The 19,420-nt window shown below is 51.5% G+C and overlaps 1 protein-coding gene across 1 annotated transcript in view; it reads left to right on the forward strand.

Annotated features, from left to right (window-relative positions):
- Window positions 1-17,820, forward strand: part of SYT13 (synaptotagmin 13) — a 38,784-nt gene extending 20,964 nt beyond the window's left edge. The window contains exons 2-6 of the mRNA XM_060157717.1: window positions 6,395-6,620; window positions 9,237-9,371; window positions 10,840-11,141; window positions 15,339-15,468; window positions 17,516-17,820. Coding sequence (XP_060013700.1) covers window positions 6,395-6,620; window positions 9,237-9,371; window positions 10,840-11,141; window positions 15,339-15,468; window positions 17,516-17,820 — 1,098 coding nt within the window. The remainder of the gene's footprint in view (window positions 1-6,394; window positions 6,621-9,236; window positions 9,372-10,839; window positions 11,142-15,338; window positions 15,469-17,515) is intronic.
- Window positions 17,821-19,420: the final 1,600 nt, after the last annotated feature.

Raw genomic sequence — 19,420 nt, forward strand, 5'->3', positions numbered from 1 at the left:
AGACAAGCACCATATGATATCACGTATACGTGGAATCTAAAATATGATACAAATGAACTTTTTACAAAACAGAAACAGACTCACAGACATAGAAAACAAATTTATGGTTACCAAAGGGGAAAGGGGGTTGGGGAAGAGATAAATAAGGAGTTGGGAATTAGCAGATACAAACTACTATATATAAAATAGATAAGCAACACGTTTCTACTGTATAGCACAGGGAACTATATTCAATATCCTATAATAAACCATAATGGGAAAAATATGAAAAAGAATATATATATTCTTTTGTGCTAAACAATATGAAAAAGGATATAGATACTGGCCCCAATGCATAAATCAAAAACTTTACATAGACTCCAGGGTCAAATAAGTATTTCCAACATTGGCCAAGGGCTTGCCATGCCAGCCTCTGTGCTAAGAGCTTACACCCAGTTGTCTTTTCTACTCCTCAATCCAACCTCAGGAGATAGGTACTATTATTAACACTCCCTTTTATAGATGAAGAAACCGGGGGCACAGAGAGGTTAATTAATCAGACCCAAGATCACACAGCGAGTAGCTGGCAGAGCCTGGACTCCAATCAAGCTGTCTTGTTTTAGAGCATGAACTCTGACCACAAGGCTGTATTTCAAACTCTTGTACACATGTTAGTATGCATAATTACCAGTATCAGAGCCCAGAGTGACAGAGGCTGTCAGGTCCCTGTCCTCTGACCCAGCTCCCCTCTGAGGGGGGCTTTGCTGTGCTGAGCCTCAGACCCCAGCCACAATGGCCCATGTTTGGCCTCGTCTGAAAACTCTATATTCAACTCTCTCTTACTCTGCCATCTCTTTCTTTAAAGTTCAAGTATAAAGGGCAAAGCCATCCGTTTCCATTTCCAGCTGGGACTGTTTCCCCCACCCGTAACTTCTGGTTGCTGTGATGCTTTAATGTGGATGCCCCAGAGTGAAAACCCGAATTAATAAACAGTCTGTAGGTGAAAAATTAATCATGTCACAAAAGGGGTCACCTAACATCTCTAGTAAGATTAAACATTTGTTTACAGATCATTAACTACATAATTAATTTCCTTTTTATCAACATAAGCCCCATAGAAAAAGGACAGCATCTGTCTCGTTCACTTCGATGTTCCTAACACTTAGCGTAGGACCTGGCCTGTCGTAGGGCATCAATAAATACTTGTTCATTAAATGAAGGTTTGTCCCTCCCCACCCATGCCATCTGTCTTAGCCTGGATGACAGGAAAGCTGAGACTGCCAGAGGCCTCCGGGCTTTTCTTCATCAGCAAGTGACATCCAGGGATGCAGGAGGGAGCGGGGGGGGAGGCGCACAGGGAGCGTTACTGAGCCGGCCACCAGCTGGTGTCCAGGGCGACCGCTGGATCTCGAGGTGTCATCTTCTGAAATGTCACTGAACTGTTTGGGAGGAATCGCGAGGAAGAGGGAGGAGCCCACAGTGGTCGAATTCCCCCCACGGAGTTTTAACTCTTGACACATCCGGGTTGCCCTTGAGTGGACCCAGAGTGCCCCTGGGTGTCTCACACCTCAGCAGCCACAAAGAAGTCCAGGGCAGGTGCAAGAGGAGTGTGGCACGGGTGTGACATAAGACACTTTGGGGCTGTGCCTATGTGAAGCTGGTCGGTGTCCACGCAGAGCTGGCCACGTGGGGAGAAGGAAGTGGCTCATGGCCCCGGAGACAGGTGAGGAGGGAGAAGCCAACGATACGAATCAGAAGGGGCTGCTGCTCCAATGAGGGTGGCTCTCGCATCTCTGTACCTGCAATGCCAAGCACAGCTGGGCATTCCCTAATCGTTGAACACTTGCCTCCACTGGAAACCTTCCCTGATTCATCCTGCATCTCTATTTCCAGACCTTCTTTTCTGGGTTCAAAGGGCATTTAGAAAGAGAATCCCACTTTGAAATCTTGCCGCTCCTACACTGGTGGTGTAAGGCTTGAACTCAGGTCCTCCCATGGGCTTTGCCCTGCTGAGCACCTCGTTCCTCCCAGGCATTCATCCGCTCCAACCATAATCCCTTCCCAGGCTCCCTCCCTCAAGTCCCAAACCTCTTTTCTGCTTCTCGGGCTTTGAAGTTTAAGCTATTTAAGTGGAAACATAGACGCATTTGAAAGATGGGGTGGAACCAGGGTTTTGAAACGTAACAAATAAGATTGTACAAGGGAACGAGATAGGTAATCAGCTGCTGCTTTCACTACTTGGAGAGGTTCATGTAGTGGTCAGCAGACTCTGCTTCTCGCCTGGTCAAGGGCTATAAATCATTCTCCACTAAAGGCAGCCATTGCCGTACAGGATCTTACCAAGGCAGGACGAGGATAAACAGTAAAAGAGGATGCGTTTGGCTGGATGCAGAGGGTCTCAGGGAGATGTTTGAGCCTAGGTAGAGTTTCTCTACACCAAGGTCATGATCTCCTGTGATGCTCAATAAAAAATGCATTGCATCAGTTCAGGATGCTTTGGGCTGCAATTCACAAAGACCCCAATCCAAACGGGCTTCAACAATAAGAACAACATTATTCATGTAACCAGAAGTACAAAGGTAGGACAGCTTTCAGGCTCAGTTGAGTCGGTGGTTTAATGACACTGTCATCAAAGACATAGCTTCCTTCTGTCTCTCTCCTCTGTGGTCCACCTTGTCGGCTCTGTTCTAAGACCGGCTCACCTTGCTGTCACGAGGCAGGGCCACATACCTCGTATTCAGCAGGGGAGAGAATCTCTTCTGGTGCCGTGCAAAGCAAGTCCTTTCATTCTGTCTGGGGTGGCTTCCCCAGGGCAGAAACAGTTCCCAAGATGATGCCAAGAACGATTGGAATCAGACCAAAGAGAACCCCGCTCCCCACCCTTGCCCCGGAGCTGGGGTGGGTCCCAGAAAGACTGGTGACCTGGAGGGAAGGTAGAGGGAGCAGGGAATGGATACTGACGGACACCCAAGAAAAGCCTAGCCCGTTACAGGCTCCTGAGGTTCTCAGGGGCACACAAAGTGAGACCCACTGTGTAGGGAGGAATTCGAACTCAGGCTCTGCAGAGACTTGAGGTGACACAGACTGGACCTCACTCAAAACTGAGCCCAGTGATTATTTCCCCATTAAAAATGCAAAGTCAGCCAAATTTGATCTAACTGGGAATTAATCAATATAGCCCTTTTCTAAAATGATTGAACTGAGATGAAACCGAGTGTAAATGTAAAAGTGTTCCCTAGACCAGCCCAAGCGCCTCACTTCTGGCCGCAGAAGTGACAGAACAGGGTGACTCTGAGAAGAGGATGTGGTCCAGTGGCCTGCGGGAAGCTGTGGGAAGCTGCCGCACAGGAGGGAGTCTTAGCAGCCCGAACCCCGTGATGCTGCAGTTGCCAGCATCCAAAACAAATAAGGACTTATTTTTTTGAAAAACAGCTGCAAGGCAGTGGAAATGACACAAATTGGAAGTGAGAACTCTCTGGAGGCTTGGTTATAGACTGCGCATCAGTGGTATGACCTTGAACTTCCTCCATTCTCCGTTTCTTTATTGTGAAATAGTATAATTAGCATAACTCGGATGAAATGTTAGAGGCAGGCAACACTTTGTGGAGGACAAAAAGACATGGGGACATCGGCCATTGCTCTGTGTGTCTCCTCCCGGGGTCCAGCCTTCCTCCCCAGCCCTCCCTCTGCCTTCCAGACCCCCTGTCCTTCAAGGTCTAGCTCACGCCCTGCCTCCTCCCTGACCTCCAGGACTCCTCTGCCTGCCCTCTGCAGGTGTCCTCTGCTCTCTCCCACCTGTTATTTACACAGGCTGTCTGCCACCTGCTTCTGTACGGCAGTCCCAAACTGTCAAATATACTTTTTTTTTTTTTTGTGGTACGCGGGCCTCTCACTGTTGTGGCCTCTTCCGTTGTGGAGCACAGGCTCCAGACATACAGGCTCAGCGGCCGTGGCTCACGGGCCCAGCCGCTCCGCGGCATGTGGGATCCTCCCGGACCGCGGGCACGAACCCGTGTCCCCGGCATCGGCAGGCGGACTCTCAACCACTGCGCCACCAGGGAAGCCCCAAATATACTGTTATTTACTCTCCTGTTTGTGATCGTCTCCCCAACTCACCTGTACCGGTAAATAAACAACAGAGTCTCCCACCTCTTTGTAGCTTGGCTTGTGGGAGTGAAACAAGCCTTGAAATCACGTTGCCTCTTGAGCAATAACTCAGAGGTGAAATGACCTGCCAAAAGTTACTCAAGCTCAGACGGTTGGGTCAGTACTAGAAGCCAGGCCCCTGGATGCCCAGCGACACTCTCAATGTGGTGGAGGTGCAAAGAGGGGCCTGACTTTACAAATCATACAGCTCCTCCCAGGGTGCCTAGTCGAAATGTGTAATAATGACAAGCGTCTCTGAAGGGTGGGTGCTGCCTGGCAAAGGCTTGAAGGCAGAAGAAAGGTTGGGGGCCACTGGGGCAGTGGGCTTTGGGGCCAGGCTGGTCTAGGCTTGATCTTGTCACTGCCCGCACTGTCTGGTCCAGGGCAACCTTGGTCCTTTGAAGTCGGAAGTGCTTTTCGAGCTCATGCGTGCCAGGTGCGCTCAGCAGAGATCCGGATGGAGGTGTCCTAGCTTGGGCTGCATTATAGCCTACTGGGCAGTGTTTCCAAGCGGGGAATGAAGGGTTTTATCCTCTCTAAGCCCCTTAGGGAGTTCTGAAGGATACATGAGGCAATGCAGGGGCTGCAGCCCTCAGGGTGCCCGCAGGAAGTGGGTGCTCAGGAGAGGCTGGCTCGTGCTTCTCACCCCTTTCGCACCTTCTCATGGACTCTCCGTCCATTGTCCAGTCAATGAGGATAGTTAGGAATGCTCCCGTCATCAAGTTCCAGCCTCCTTCAGGAAGGTTGGGGACCGAGTCTCAACCAGGGAAGAATGTCCAGGAGTTGTCCTGGGGCAGTGAAATGTACAGAGAGCAAACACACTAAACCTGAACTTTGAAACAGTGTAACCACCGCCCCCCTCCAGGACTGCACACTCCTCCCAGCCTCTCAGTCACTCCTGCCACTGGGTAGAGCAGCCTTGACGCCTGGCCAGCCCTTCCAACGGCGGCAGAGCCGGAGGGGCAGGACAGCAGGACAGCATGGAGGGCAGGCAGCTCCTTGGGGGCTCTGCTGTGGGTTGTTACCTGCCTCAAGCTGAGGGCCGTTTTGTGGGCTGCCTAGCCAGTGCGCCAGCAACTCAAACTCTAGATCCGGTCGTCCACCCTCAATTTCCTGGGGACTGGACGGGTCCTCGGTATTGCTGCCTGTTAAATAACTTTGAATCCCTCAAGTAGGAGACATCTCAGTCCCCAGTGGAGGCAAAGATAGGAGATTCCACTCCTGTATGAGGCAGCCTTGCTCACCTAAGACTTGACAAGCAGGTGGGTCTTTGTGTAAAGAAAAGATGGACTTTCCCCCAGGTGGACTCAGCCCTACCCCAGGGCACATAGCTGGGCAAGGGGCGCACAGATTGCATTTCAGCCCCCACTTGCTCCGCATCCAGACATCTTTGTGCAGTGCACAGAGCACACAACTGAACATGGCAGCCCTAGCCACAAGTATGTATTGTGTGCTCCCCGTGAGCCGACACTGCAGGAACAAGACAAGACATAATCCCTGTGCTTGTGGAGCTCACATACTAGTGGGAGAGACTGACCACAAACAGGTCAGGCTATGGTGAAAACAATACAGGGTGAGAGAGATGCTGTAAAGCAAAGCTGGATGTGGTGATAAGGAGGGACAGGCTTGGAGGAGGGACTTAATTTAAAGCTGGTGGAGGTGGGGGTGAGTGGTTTGCGGGGAGGAGTTGGGGGCCAGAAGCCAAACCCAGAAAGAGTTCAGCCTGTTTGAGAAGCAGGTTGCTCAGTGGCTGGAAAGGGGTTTGGGGGCAATGTCAGAAAGATGAGCAGGGCCAGGCTGGGCAAGCACTTATCGGTCACTGCAAGGAGTTTGGATGTCTTGCAAATGTCTGTGGGGCCACAGACATTTCTGAGCCATTGGGTGGAGAAGCGGAGGGGGAGGAGGAATAAGAGAGAAAAACTAGGAGGAGGGAAAACAAAGAGGCAGGTGGCACAGATGAGAGCAGTGGAGGGAAGGCCACCGTGATAGGCCTGGGGCACAGCTGTAGGGTGCATGGGGGATGGATGCAGGGGGGATGGACGAACAGGGCTGACATCTCAGCAGGCCCCGGCGTGATTCATGATGTTGGGGGTTCTGCTGTGCTTGGAGGTGACATTTTGCCTTCCCAAGTCATGGTCCTCAGAGCAGAAAGGAGCCACAGCCCTCCCTCTGCCTCCCCTGAAAGCTCAGGTCATCTACTGTCATTTCTGGGGGTGGGAACAGGCAGGAGATCCTCTCCTGGACTAATCAGAGTGATTTGTGTGTGCAGTTCAATGTCAAAAAGTCCACAGAGCCCGTTCAGCCCCGAGCCCTCCTCAAGTTCCCAGATATCTACGGCCCCAGGCCGGCTGTGACGGCCCCCGAGGTCATCAACTACGCTGACTACACGCTGAAGACCACAGCGGAGCCCGCTGCACCTGCCAGCCCCCAGGCCCCGAATGACAGCCGCCTCAAGAGGCAGGTCACAGAGGAGCTGTTCGTCCTTCCTCAGAATGGTAGGGGTCTCTGCCCCTCACTCTTCCATGGGCAGTACTCAGCGAGGGGTGAAAGCATCTCTGTAGATGGTGGGCATGGCCAGCCCCAGTGTCCGTGGCATTGGACACTGGGCAAGCAGTGGGCACAGCACCTTGGAGTTACAGCCCTTTAGCCCTTTATTCCCTGCATGTTCCCACATTGCGTCTCCCCAAGGCCTCCAACTTTCCACTGGGAAATGGAGAGTCCCTTTCTAGACATGGGCACCACTATAGAGAGGGGATAAAGAGCTGCGGTCAAACTACGGGCTTCAGAGTCATGGGTTTAATCTCTCCCCTTTTATATACCCATTGTGTGACCCTGGTCACGTTGCTAATCTTTTGGGGGCCTCAATTTCCTCGTATATAAAATGGGATCATACTGTCACCTGCCCAGTAGGGTTGTTGTAAAGTGTAAACATAATAATGCATAGAAAGTGTTTAACTCAGAGCCTGGCCCAAGGATGTAATCAAAACATCATCATTAGTATTGTTTCTATTCTCCTTCTCATCACCATCAACATCAAGAATGTCACACCTTTCTGTGTACAGCGCCATGCTGGACACTGGGGCAGATATGAAGGCAGAGACAGCGCCTAACCCAAGGGAGCATGCAGACTTTCATAAGGAGACAAAAAATCCAGCCAGGAGAATGGATCGTTACATGGTTTGTGTGGTTGGAGAGGGAGATGGTGCAAACAGAAGCAGCGTAACTGGCTAAGGCATCTTCTGGCCTGGGGCCAGCACCACGCTGGCCAGTGAACAGGTGCCCCCCCACCAACCCAGCCCAGAACCACAGTGCTTATGCTGGCATTTCTTCAAGAACAAATACAGGTAGTGCTGGTGGCAGGAACGAATCCTGGTTGGCTTTTAGCCTCCAGGTTTGCCAGCTCACATTTTAAATTAAAATAAACCCATTGAGGCCTTGAGAGCTTAAGCTTGGAGGGTGGGGAATAATTCGCATGAGGACCCTTGGGAGTGGTAATCAGAATCAGAAGCAGAATCACAGGAGGGCTCCTTGGGAGCCCCAGACTTCTCGAGGCTGGGGTGAAGCCAGGCTTGGCCACTCTCCACCAAGGACAGCAGCAGAGTACTTCAGAGTCTGAAACTTTGAAGAATTCACAACACATCCATTTGTTTTCTCTTTCTGGTACTTCATTCCTTTCCCCACCACAGAAGGCAACAACCAAGTTCTGATTCCACTGAAATCTAAGAGCTGTTTGGTTCATCAAATACTGACCAGAGGCAGGGTGTGCAGAGGGAGAGGACGCCCGATTAGACACTGTCCCCATGATGTGTGCAACTCAGTCTACTCCCACCATCAATGATTCTCATCAGCCCCTTTTAGAGCTCAGGGTCCCGATTCTTTTTTTTTTTTTTAATTGAAGTATAGTTGATTTACAATGTTGTGTTACTTCCTGCTGTACAGCACAGTGACTCAGTTATACATATACGGGGCCCTGGTTTTTGAAGCTGAAGCTGTTCTGCATTTCCCAGGGGTGCTGGGTTTGGTTTGGTCTCGGTTTGGTTTTGATTTTGAAGGCTGAAGCAGTCTGAGACCCGAGAGCTCTGGGTGCCAGGCAAGCCCCCTCTGACACTGTCCATGTGCTGCCCTTGGAAGCCACCCGGGGCCTGGGTGGGTGTTTGTTTGGCTTTACACATTGCGCTCACATCCTGGTCAACACATTCCTTGCTTAGACACACCAGGGAGAGTCTTCACTACTTGCAGGAACCCAATAATGAACCATTTTGGAAATTAAATACTCTTTTATATTTCTGCCCTTTAAATTAGTCCTGAAAATCAAAAAAAAAAATTAAATTCCAGTTTGCTACAAGTGGAGTCTCCTCAGCTGCTGGATCCTTTCATTCTCATTATGCTTGACTAATGAGAATCTTAGATGTTTGGCTCCTGTCCAAGTGAGGGGCAGAGTGAGCAATATTTGTAGTTTTCAGAACTTCTGAATTAAATTCATTCATTCAGCAAGTATTTACTGAACGTCCTCTAAAGTCAAATCCACTATCTCCAACCTTGCCCTCCAGTATCTACTCCTGCCTGACTAATTCTCTGACATTTATTTCCAGCCATGAACTCCTGGGGAGCAGGGATTGGACTCTGTGAGAGAGATGGAGCTGGAGATGGGCTGGGGAATGATTTGCTTGAAACAGGATGATCAGGACCACACAGTCTGTGACAGTTTCCCCTGCTGAAAGCTCACCAGGGGCCAGGCCCTGGGCTAAGTACTTTTCTCACTTTATTTCATTTAATGCTCACAGGAACTCCAGGAAGAAGGAACCGCTATCATTCCCATTGTAAAGATGAGGAAACTGAGGTTCAAAGAAGTCAAGTAACTTGTCCAGGGTCACATAACTATTATGTAACAGCTCATGTCTGACGCCAAAGCCCATGTCTTGCCCACTGGGCTGTGATGGTCCCTTGAATGGTAATGCCCGGGACCACAGGTGGTCCCCTGGTGCAGCCACCATGATTTTGCACCTGGTTAGGAAGCTTTGGGTTTGGATTTGTGGCAGAGATGGAAAAGGCATGATCTGGAAAACAGGACCCCAGCGTGGGTGGGAGTAATGGCTTTACCTTCTTAACAGGTGTGGTGGAGGATGTCTGTGTCATGGAGACTTGGAACCCAGAGAAGGCTGCCAGATGGAACCAAGCTCCCAAACTTCACTACTGTCTGGACTACGACAGGCAAAAGGCGGAACTATTTGTGACTCACCTGGAAGGTATGTTCTTAGCTGACTTTCACGGCCTTCTGTGTGCTTGTCTCCCCAGAGCATCTGTGGCTGGAGGTAGCACTGGGTACTAGATTAGCACTCTGTAACAAACACGACCCTGACGTGTGTGATGCTCAGACACACAGGGGTTTTTCCTCTCTCTCATATACCAGTCCAAAGTGGAGATTCCTGGTTGGTGGACATCTTTCCTCCAAATAGTGATTCAGGGACAGGGCTCCTTCCACTGAGGCCTCCTTGTCATCTGTATCTAGCAGGTGGAAGGATGGGGAGAACAGGGAGAGGGCACAACTGTTCCTTAAAAGCCGTATCCTACGTAAGGTATGCATCACGCCTGCTCACTTCCCATTGGCTGGAACTTGGTCACATGACCACTGACTGCAAAGGACGCTGGGAAATGTGGCCTAGCAGGTGCCCAGTTAAAAGAAGGGAATGGGTTTTGGTGAACAGCTAGTCGTCTCTGCCATAGATGCCTTTGACATTGGACAGGGCCTGTGTTAGACACAGAGGGTATTCTGAATAGTCAGCAAAGCTTTTGTAGTCCTAGAACTAGGTAGTCTTTCCTACAGGGTCAGGATGTCCCTGGTCTCCCTACCCTGACAATTCACTTTACCATCAGCAAACAAAGCCAAGACTTTGCAAAGGAATCGGGGCTAAAAATGCACCACTCTGGGGCTCCTGGAAGCTAGAAGCTGGGGACAGGATAAACTGGACTTTTGTACTTAATTTTATTTTTTTGAGGGTGTGTTTTTCGTTTTTACTTCTTTTAAGATTTTTTTTAGTGTTTCATATACTTTCTTCCATTTGGGCTGCACAGTAGTCCCATTTTACAGTTCGGAAACTGAAGTCTAGCAACGTCAGGTGACTTGTCTAAGGTCACTCCAGCTAACTGGTGCCAGGGCCAGGACTAAGCCCAGTTCCCCTGAAGCTCAGTGCAGGGCTCTTTCTATTAGGACACATGGCCTCAGTTCTTCATCTTCTCTGCCTGGGTAACGCCGGCTACCACTTCTCAGATGATCACTGAGGAACGAGTCCTAAAAGCTCCACAGGTGCAAATTTCCACACGGGGAAGCCTTAAAAACACCAGAGTTCAGAAAGCAAGACAGCAGTCATGAGGTAGCGGCCAAGCGATTTATGTCACAGGTAGTTGTGTGGTAAGTATTTAATGTAGAGAGCAAACGAATTATGGAATCAGCAGCAAGACGAATGAAAATCATCAGCAGTTTGTGGGCCCTGGCGCCTTGGGGAAATCTCAGAGTCATGAGGAAGATCTCCCATTTCTAAATGTCTTACTGAAAGGCGATTCCACGAAGCCAGTGTCGTCAGCCCCGGCGGGGTCTTTCAGACGCCCGAGGTCATGACGACTAAGGCGGATTCTGCAGCTCACAGCAGGGCCCTACTTCTCCCTTCCCCTGGTCCTCCTAAGTCCTACATCTGGCTGCTTTCTCCCCGGCTGCAGCTGTGACCAGTGACCATGACGGAGGCTGTGACTGCTATATCCAGGGCAGCGTGGCCAACACGACGGGCTCCGTGGAGGCCCAGACGGCCCTGAAGAAGCGGCAGCTCCACACCACGTGGGAGGAAGGCCTCGTGCTCCCCCTGGCAGAGGGGGAGCTCCCCACAGCGACCCTGACACTGACCCTGAGGACCTGCGACCGCTTCTCTCGCCACAGTGTGGCCGGGGAGCTGCGCCTGGGCCTGGATGGGGTGTCGGTGCCTCTGGGGTCCGCCCAGTGGGGCGAGCTGAAGACTTCAGTTAAGGTAGGGTTGCCTCTCCCCGGGAAAGGTAAAACCTGTTAGTGGCACATGGGATGCAGGACTAGGCCAGTGCTCATGGAACAAACTTCGGAGAACTTCCCAGGCTAGGGGCGGGCGTCTGGAGAGGGAGGCGGGTTATCAAAGTAAGGTGGAGTCTTGAACAGGGTGGGGGGCTGGAGCAGACTGATAGCTCAGGACTGGGGATTCCTGGTGTCTAGTTTTGCTTCTAGCTTGCCACGCACACACCCACCCCTGGCCTCACCATCATGGAAAACATCGCATTGTGAGTGAATTGGCTCTGGTGCTAACAATATTATCCCCATTTACAACCACTCATACTCCCCACGCACCTAGTGTGAGCCAGGCAGTGCAGGGGAGAGGAGCGCCGGGCAGAGCCCCTCTACTCGTAGGAAGTACAGGCCTGAGGGAGAAGTTGGAACAGATGACGATGACGGTGATGATGGCTATGATGATGATGACATCTGACATAAGGCATCTAAGGGGGACCTAACTGAAGCGCTCAGACGGGGAGTTCTAAAAGGCCTGGTGTGCAGTGGTGCTTGTGCTGGGCTTTGAAGGACTGACCAGGGCTAGGGGGTGTTGGTTGTAGCCTGGGACGGTTCTCCCCACCCCTCTGCTGCTGCAGAATCCATGAGTGGGAAACAAGCGTCTGCTGAGATGCCTTGCTGTTCAGAGACAGGTTCCTTGGAGAGCAAACCATCATTCCCCACAGGCCCGGACAGTGAAGGGGGGGTCGAGGAAGGTCAGGGCTGCAGGATAGTGTGTGGCTATTGAGGCCCCCAGGTCCAGGCCTCATCCAAGGCTCTGCCATGATGGTGCCAAGAGGGAACCTTCTGGATAACCAGTCTCTCAACCAGCTGGTCAGTGCCTTATCTGGAGACTGTATAGCCTACAAAGCCTACGATAGTTACTATCTGGTCAGCAAAAGTTTGCTGACTCCCATGCTGGAGTAATAAAAATACTAACAAAGACACTACTTTTTGAGCTTTTGCCATCTATCAGTTGCTATGCTTCGAACTTTGCCAAAGTTCTGTCCCTAATCAACCAGGCGGAAGTGACACCAGGACTATGGCATTTACAGGCAAGAGAACTGAGGCTTAGAGTAGCTCAGTGACCCGCGTGGGGTCACCCACCTGGGACCTGGCAAGCTCGGTCTTGAGGCCAGGTCAGTCTGGTTGGAAATCCCGGGTCGTCCTCCTGCCGCTGTGGGATGTAAGTGTCCGACAATGCCCGAGACGCAGTCAGCGGCGCCTTTCCTGATGAACCCCGAGGGAGGGGAGAGTACGCTTTCCCGCCCCACCTGCTCCACTTCTTGCTAGGATATCTTCTTCGCCTTATCTTCCTCTCTTTCCCAGCCTCAGCAAATTGATAAACACTGACAGCCACGCTCAGCTGGACCCCGGCTGTTCCCGAGCACACTCTCTAATTGGTGTGTGATTTGGGACTTGTGTGGAAGCACAGCCTGGGCCCCCCGGGGAAGAGGAACGCGACACTTTGGTTTGTTCAGCTGGTAAACCAGCTTCCTCAGGAGATGGAGGGGCTCCACCCCAGGGCTTTGGAGAGTCTGGTGCTGCTTCCCAATCGTAGAAATGCAGCCTATCTGGGCAGAAATCCCAGGCACCTAACCTGTTTCCATCCTTTCCCCTAGAAGAACAAAAGTGATTCATTCATTCCACAAATACTTTGCCCGGTTCCCACCATGGGCCAGGTACAGTGCTGGGAGCTGGGGACACAGCAGTGATGAAGACAAAAGACCTGCCCTCACGGCTCATCCATCCTAATGATCGTTACACTCATCGTAGCTGTCACTGTTCCGCAAATATACTCGCACGTCCACTTGGACCGCTGGCCTGCTTGCCACGAATGTGAACAATCTCAGAGGGCGGCGTGGAGTCAGAAGTCTGAGATGGGGCTCTCGGTGTATGAGAGCCCCAAGGCCAGGCTAGGGAGCCCCTTGCCCCCACTAGCTGGAGGGTGCGGGCCGATTTGAACGAAGTGGGCGGAGCCATCAGTTGCTGGAGCCCACGTGGTTTTCTTCTCTCGGTCAGAATGGGTTAAAGGAGGTGCCAGTGGTGCCCCAGTTCTCACCGGAAGACACTCAGCCAAAAGTGGCATGTGCGTCACCAGGGACCACAGAGTGACCCACTCCAAGGGCGGCTGGAATGATTCATTGAGAACCCAAGAGAAAGACTCAGGGGTGGTGCGTGCGGGAAAAAACAGAGAAAAGATGGAGAAAGAAAGCAGGTTATTTTTGTCAGCAGGTACTTTAAACAGCAGAGCCGAGGGGGCAGATGCTGTTCAAATTCTCCAGCTGCGGCACAGCCAGCTGGGCTCATCTGGGGCTCGCGGCTCCCTACACAGAGGTGACGAGCCCTTCACGGGCTGATGGGCCCAGGCTTGTCTCACTTGGCCACCCTGTGGCCACAGCCCAGGCCAACAACTGTGGACCTCCAGTACGTGATCTTGAATCAGGAGGCTGGTGCCCATCCCAGCTCAGCTGCCACCCCTCAGTACACATGCCTGAACTCAGTTCCTTTACTGTGAAATGAGAGGTCTGTCTGCCAAGGATGCTGGAGGACCACGGGTTTAGGACTGGGGCTTTGCTATTAAACCAGACCCCCGTTCAAGGCTCAGTTTTGCTACTTACTGGCTACATGACCTCAGGCAGTGAAGGGCCCTCTCTGAGCATCAGGGTCTTATGCTTAAAATGGGAACGAGGTCAGTATCCCTCTTACTCTTGTTGTCAAGATTAAATGGGACGTCTCACCCTTCCTTCTCACAAATATGTATTGTGTGTCAGCTGTGTGCTAGGTGCTGGGGATGGCTTTGTGGAGACGAAGGCTTGGGGGATAGATACTGTAATTGCACCCAGCACAGAGTGTGTCATGTTAGCTGCTACCCTTAATGCCATTACCAAATTCCTGGCATCTCCCAGAATCATTCCATCACATAACTAGCCACTTAGGGCTAGTTGAATCATTCCGGTCCTATTGAAGACATGTTTCCTGGATGAAAGGTGTGACCCCGGCAGAGGGCTGGCCAGCTACTCCATCCAGCTTCACTCCCTAAGCACAGACTGGCTCCCATTCACCCAGAAACAATGTTCCCACTTAATCAACTCAAGAAGTAGTCATTGTCCTTTCTTGATAACTAATGGTAATCGTCAAAGCAAGGGGACAGATGCTGTCGTGTGTGCCAGGCACTGTTCTAAGCCGTTAAATAATTACTCATTTAATTTTCACAACCCCATTGGGTGGAGATATTATTGTTCCCATTTTACAGATGAGGAAATGGAAGTTTTGGAAAGAGAAATAACTTGCCTAAGGTCACACAGCTAGTAAATGGTAAGATTGGAACTGAGACCAGACAAACAATTCTAGAGTCTATACTCTTAGCACTCCCCTTGGGCTGTGACCTGCCTCCTGTGGTGTCTCCTTCACTCGTTTTTGTCCCTCAATGGACTTGTTGAAATTCCAAGCAAACTCTTGTAGGAATTTCAGTGGAGACCCTCTGTAAAGCTGCCGGTGGGAGGTGGACATGCTGGACGCTTCCCCAGAGGCATCAGCACCTCCTGCAAATCAGTTACTGCCAGTGTCTCGGGTGTGGTACCTCCCCTCACAGGCCCGGCCTTTTGTTGACACGGTTGGCCATTCTGTTGACCAAGCCAGGCCCTGCTCAGCATTAATACATCGCATTATTGACTCTCTCAGCCCTGCAGGGCCTGGAAGGGATTATTTTTTCAAGCAGAGTAATGTCTTACAGCAGCCCGCTGCCCCAGGGACCTGATCAGTCAATGCAGTGGTTCTCAAACTCTGTTCCCTAGAACCCTAGGGCTCTATACAGACGCCCTAGGAGGTGAGAGGGGGTCCAGGCCCTCTGGCCCTGCCACATCCTGAATGGCATCTCTTTGATCTGTTTTATACGTTGGATTTGAATATAAACTATTTGGAAAATCACGTTTTGTGGCAAATGAAAAAACTTGTATTGAAACACATGCTACACAGAACTCTGTACCTTCCTCCCTTCTGCGAGGGTGGAGAAAGCAGTGCTGATGGGTAAATTCTTTCCAGGATGCCCCTTGGATACAAGGCTAGTGTGATCCCAGCCTCAGCGATGGTGAGGGAGTCAGAAGGCATCCCTAAATGAGACTCACCTCCTGCATCCCCTCTTCTGTTTCAGGAGCCGTCTGCAGGAACGGGAGAGGTCCTTCTCTCCATCAGCTACCTCCCGGCTGCCAACCGCCTCCTACTGGTGCTGATTAAGGCCAAGAACCTCCATGCTAATCAGTCCAAGGAGCTCCTGGGGAAGGGTGAGTGAGGTGTGAGAGGGGAGCTAGGGCCCCTCCCACTGCGAGGGGGGGTGGCACCTGGGAGGCAGTGGGCACAGGTGAGCAGGGATGTGGAACATGAGTGCGTTTGTGGAGTCAGCCTCAGCTGTGTCCTCCACCCCAAACATACAAACCAATTTGGAAGGACACACTCACTTCTCTAAAGTCACATGCATTCATTCCTGGGCCAGTCCCACCCACTGGGGCCCAGGAATGAGCTACCTGGGGCTCCCTATGTTGCAGACCCATCACGAGAAGAATCAGCCTTACGCATGGGTCATAGGAAGCCAAGAATCAGACTGCAGCCAGGGAGTGGAGTGTCTGGGCTGTAGGGAAAACTTAGGCCAGCCCTCATCAACCGGACCTGGCTGGACCCACCTTCCAGGCCGGTGTCGGGAAGCCAGGGTTCTCCCTCTCCAGTTTCAGGTAGCCACCACTCTACTCCCCACACCCACCCTAGGCTCCCCTCTCTTCCCAGCCTTTGCCAGCCTGCCATCCCCACACCAGCTGAGTGTGGGTGACAGCAGACGGCATGTGGGTGCACAGGCTAAGGTGGCGTCTGTGCATATACCCAAATAAACATCTCTTCAGCACTCTGGAAGCCTTGGCTTCTCCTTCTGGATACCCCAGCACAGGCCCCAAGTCTTAAGGACCAAACAGCCTCTCTTGTCAGAGCAGAAAAGCAACGTTGGTCAGCCCTATGATACCTGGACCCGGAGCCAAGTGCTCAGAGCAGGATATAAATAAATAGATATTTATAGCAGCAAACAAATAAAGAATTGCCTCTGCATTCAGAACCTTTGAGCAAGAGATTTTTGGCGAATGACATCAGAAGAGTTGGTCTGGCTGACAGATTCCTGCGCCAAAGGTCAGAATTCATTGCAATTTCCTCATCCCTTCCAGACAATACTTTGCCTCCTCCTCCGTTTTTTTTTTTAAATTTTTATAGCTCCTGTCAGGACAATTACAGCTCAACACTTTATCTCTCAAATATCTCTGCTGAAATAACAAACTAACCACCTGGGGGTGATAATTATAGCAATAAATACAGAGTAACAATTATGCTCACACTGGCTTCGGAAACCCTGACTAATGAAAACACAGTCTGAGTCCTGAGCCTCGTGATGTTACGAGAAAGCTTGTCTAGTGGCCTGCTGGCCAGTCTCCTGGGGTGCAGAGCTCTCCTGGGGGTCAAGGCAGGCTGCCCTCACCCTCCGCATGAGGTCGGGATCCTCAAGTAAAACTTGCAGAAGCACAGACGAGAAGAACTCAACCAACCAGCCGGAGACCTGCTATCCTAGGAACAGACAACAACGCCTGGACGGAGAACCGAGGGGATGAAGACATAGGGATGGCTTAGTGTTTCTGGTCTGAGTTTAAAATCAAGCTGCAGGGGCTTCCCTGGTGGCGCAGTGGTTGAGAGTCCGCCTGCCAATGCAGGGGACGCAGGTTCGTGTCCCGGTCCGGGAAGATCCCACAGGCCGCGGAGCGGCTGGACCCGTGAGCCGTGGCCGCTGAGCCTGCGCGTCCGGAGCCTGTGCTCCGCAACGGGAGAGGCCACGACAGTGAGAGGCCCGCGTACCACAAAAAAAAAAAAAAAAAAAAAATGAAGCTTCAGGACGTCTGAGCCATCGTCCTGGGCCTGGTTTGATGTGGGACGTGAAGGCGCTCGGAAGGGCTCATGACGAACCTTCCTGGCTGTACCTTAGCGTGACCCAGTCATGGGCCGCCTGATGACCAGCCATATATATTGTGCTATGGTCTGTTCTCCACACTTGAGGCAGGAGCTTCTGCCGTATCCCCATGTCTAGATCAGTGTCTGCCGTATGCTGGGCATTTAATAGCTGTTGAGTGAATACATGGCCCATGAGGTGGGGGAGGGGTGGTAGGGAGGGTGCCTCAGTGCAGATCTTGAGCCAGAGAGCCTGTCTCTCCATCCCCAAGAGGGAATATCGTCCCAGGCCCCACCGTGCCCCAGAAGCTCACTCTCGGCCCTTCTCTCTGTCTCTGTCCCCCTGTCTCTCCCCAGATGTCTCTGTCAAGGTGACCTTGAAGCACCAGGCTCGGAAGCTGAAGAAGAAGCAGACGAAACGCGCCAAGCACAAGATCAACCCCGTGTGGAACGAGATGATCATGTTTGAGCTGCCGGATGACCTGCTGCGGGCCTCCAGTGTGGAGCTGGACGTGCTGGGCCAGGGCGCCGAGGGGCAGAGCTGCCCGCTTGGGCGCTGCAGCCTGGGCCTGCACGCCTCGGGCCCCGAGCGCAGCCACTGGGAGGAGATGCTGAAGAACCCGCGCCGGCAGATCGCCATGTGGCACCAGCTGCGCCCGTAGCCAGCCGCCCAGGCCGCCACCCGCCTCGGCGCAGCCCGCTCCCAGCCCCACTGTCCTCCACGACCTCCTCTTGTGCCCCCTTCGCATTCTGACACCAGAAGACAGATGTGTGTGTGAAGACCAGGACCCTCTTCCTCTCCCATCACACTCCTGTTTCTTAAAAACAAGCAAGGCCGGGCAGGGCGGAGACGGGACATTTGGGTCAGGAGGAATGCGTTTTGCTTGCTTGCCTGTGTGATTGAAGAGACGCTTATCGTATACGGTCTGTGTGCAGGTTTTGCACCGGGGGTCAGGCCAGATGCAGGGAATGCTTAATCTGGGGAATCATGGATGCAAGGAATGTGGCTGTTTAAAAATAAGTGTGTCAAAAAGGATGACAGAAATGGTGTATCCTGGATCATCTCGTAAGAATTAGAGATTGTCAGGGCGGATGGAATCTTAGCCAGCATGACATCGTGCTGCTGACCCCAGGCACTAACTAACCCAGCAGTTCTCAAACCTTAGTGCGTGGAGAATCACCAGCAGATTCCCAGGCCCTGTTCTAGACATTCCGAATCCGTAATCCCGGCTGCACCCCAGGAGGCTGCATTTTTAACAAACAGAGTAGTTTGCATGCCAAGGTTGGAGCACCGCACTTGGAGAGATCCCTTTTACAACATCCCAGGCAGGATTTCACAGTCCTCGTCAGGCCCCCAACACCCTGGGGCTGCCAGTGTCGATGCTGGACATCCTAACTGTTCGTGTAAAATATAGGAGCCTCCGTTTTTAATGTCATCATTTGAATTCTTAATGTTTTCATCTGTGCTTTTCAGATCCTGCTCTTGGACTGAATTTTGTGCTTTCTATTGAATAATTGTATTGTTTCATCTCAAAATCAATTTATATTATACTTGGGGAGAACTTCCCTGACCAGGAATAGGTGGGATCCCCCGTTAGTTATTGGGTGCTGGTTGTCATGTCCACCAGCATCACCGAAGTGACCCTCTGAGTCAAACGCATCCCTTCTCAGTATACCAGCCACTTGAGGAGAAGTTCAGTTTGGGGCACATAATTTAGTCTGGCTCTGTGGAGGTAGAGAAGGAAAGGAGGTCTTTTGCAAATGTGCCCCTGTCCCTCTGTTTTTAGGACCTATCACTTTCATTAGTAAATAAAGAGCAGCTAGGTTTCAAATCACTACCTGATTATTCCAAATAGCTGTCCACATCATTAATCATATTATGAGCCTTGCTGAGTGGTTATAATCTTCGCCTGGGAACCAGGATTCCTGGGTTCTGTTGTTGACCATCCATAAAATAGGACTAGTGACGTGGCAGCTCTGTCTCTGTGAATGATGTGATAGATGAAATTGTGCTTGAGAGCTATAGGCATCCCTGGCTAGAAACAAACTCCGAGGCCGCCAGCAGATCATCTTTAAGCTTCATGTTGGCAACTGACCATGCCCGGAAAGCGCCAGAGTCATCCCAGGCATTTCCAGAACCATGGATTCTACATTTGGACTCTTTAATACTGACATCTAAACTCCTTCAGATGTCACCCAGGCCCCTGACCTAAAAATGAATTCCTTTCCTTCAGTCCTTTAACAAGTCAAATCATTCTTGGT

This window comes from Lagenorhynchus albirostris, chromosome 9 (assembly GCF_949774975.1).
Source record: "Lagenorhynchus albirostris chromosome 9, mLagAlb1.1, whole genome shotgun sequence".
Classification (NCBI taxonomy): domain Eukaryota; kingdom Metazoa; phylum Chordata; class Mammalia; order Artiodactyla; family Delphinidae; genus Lagenorhynchus; species Lagenorhynchus albirostris.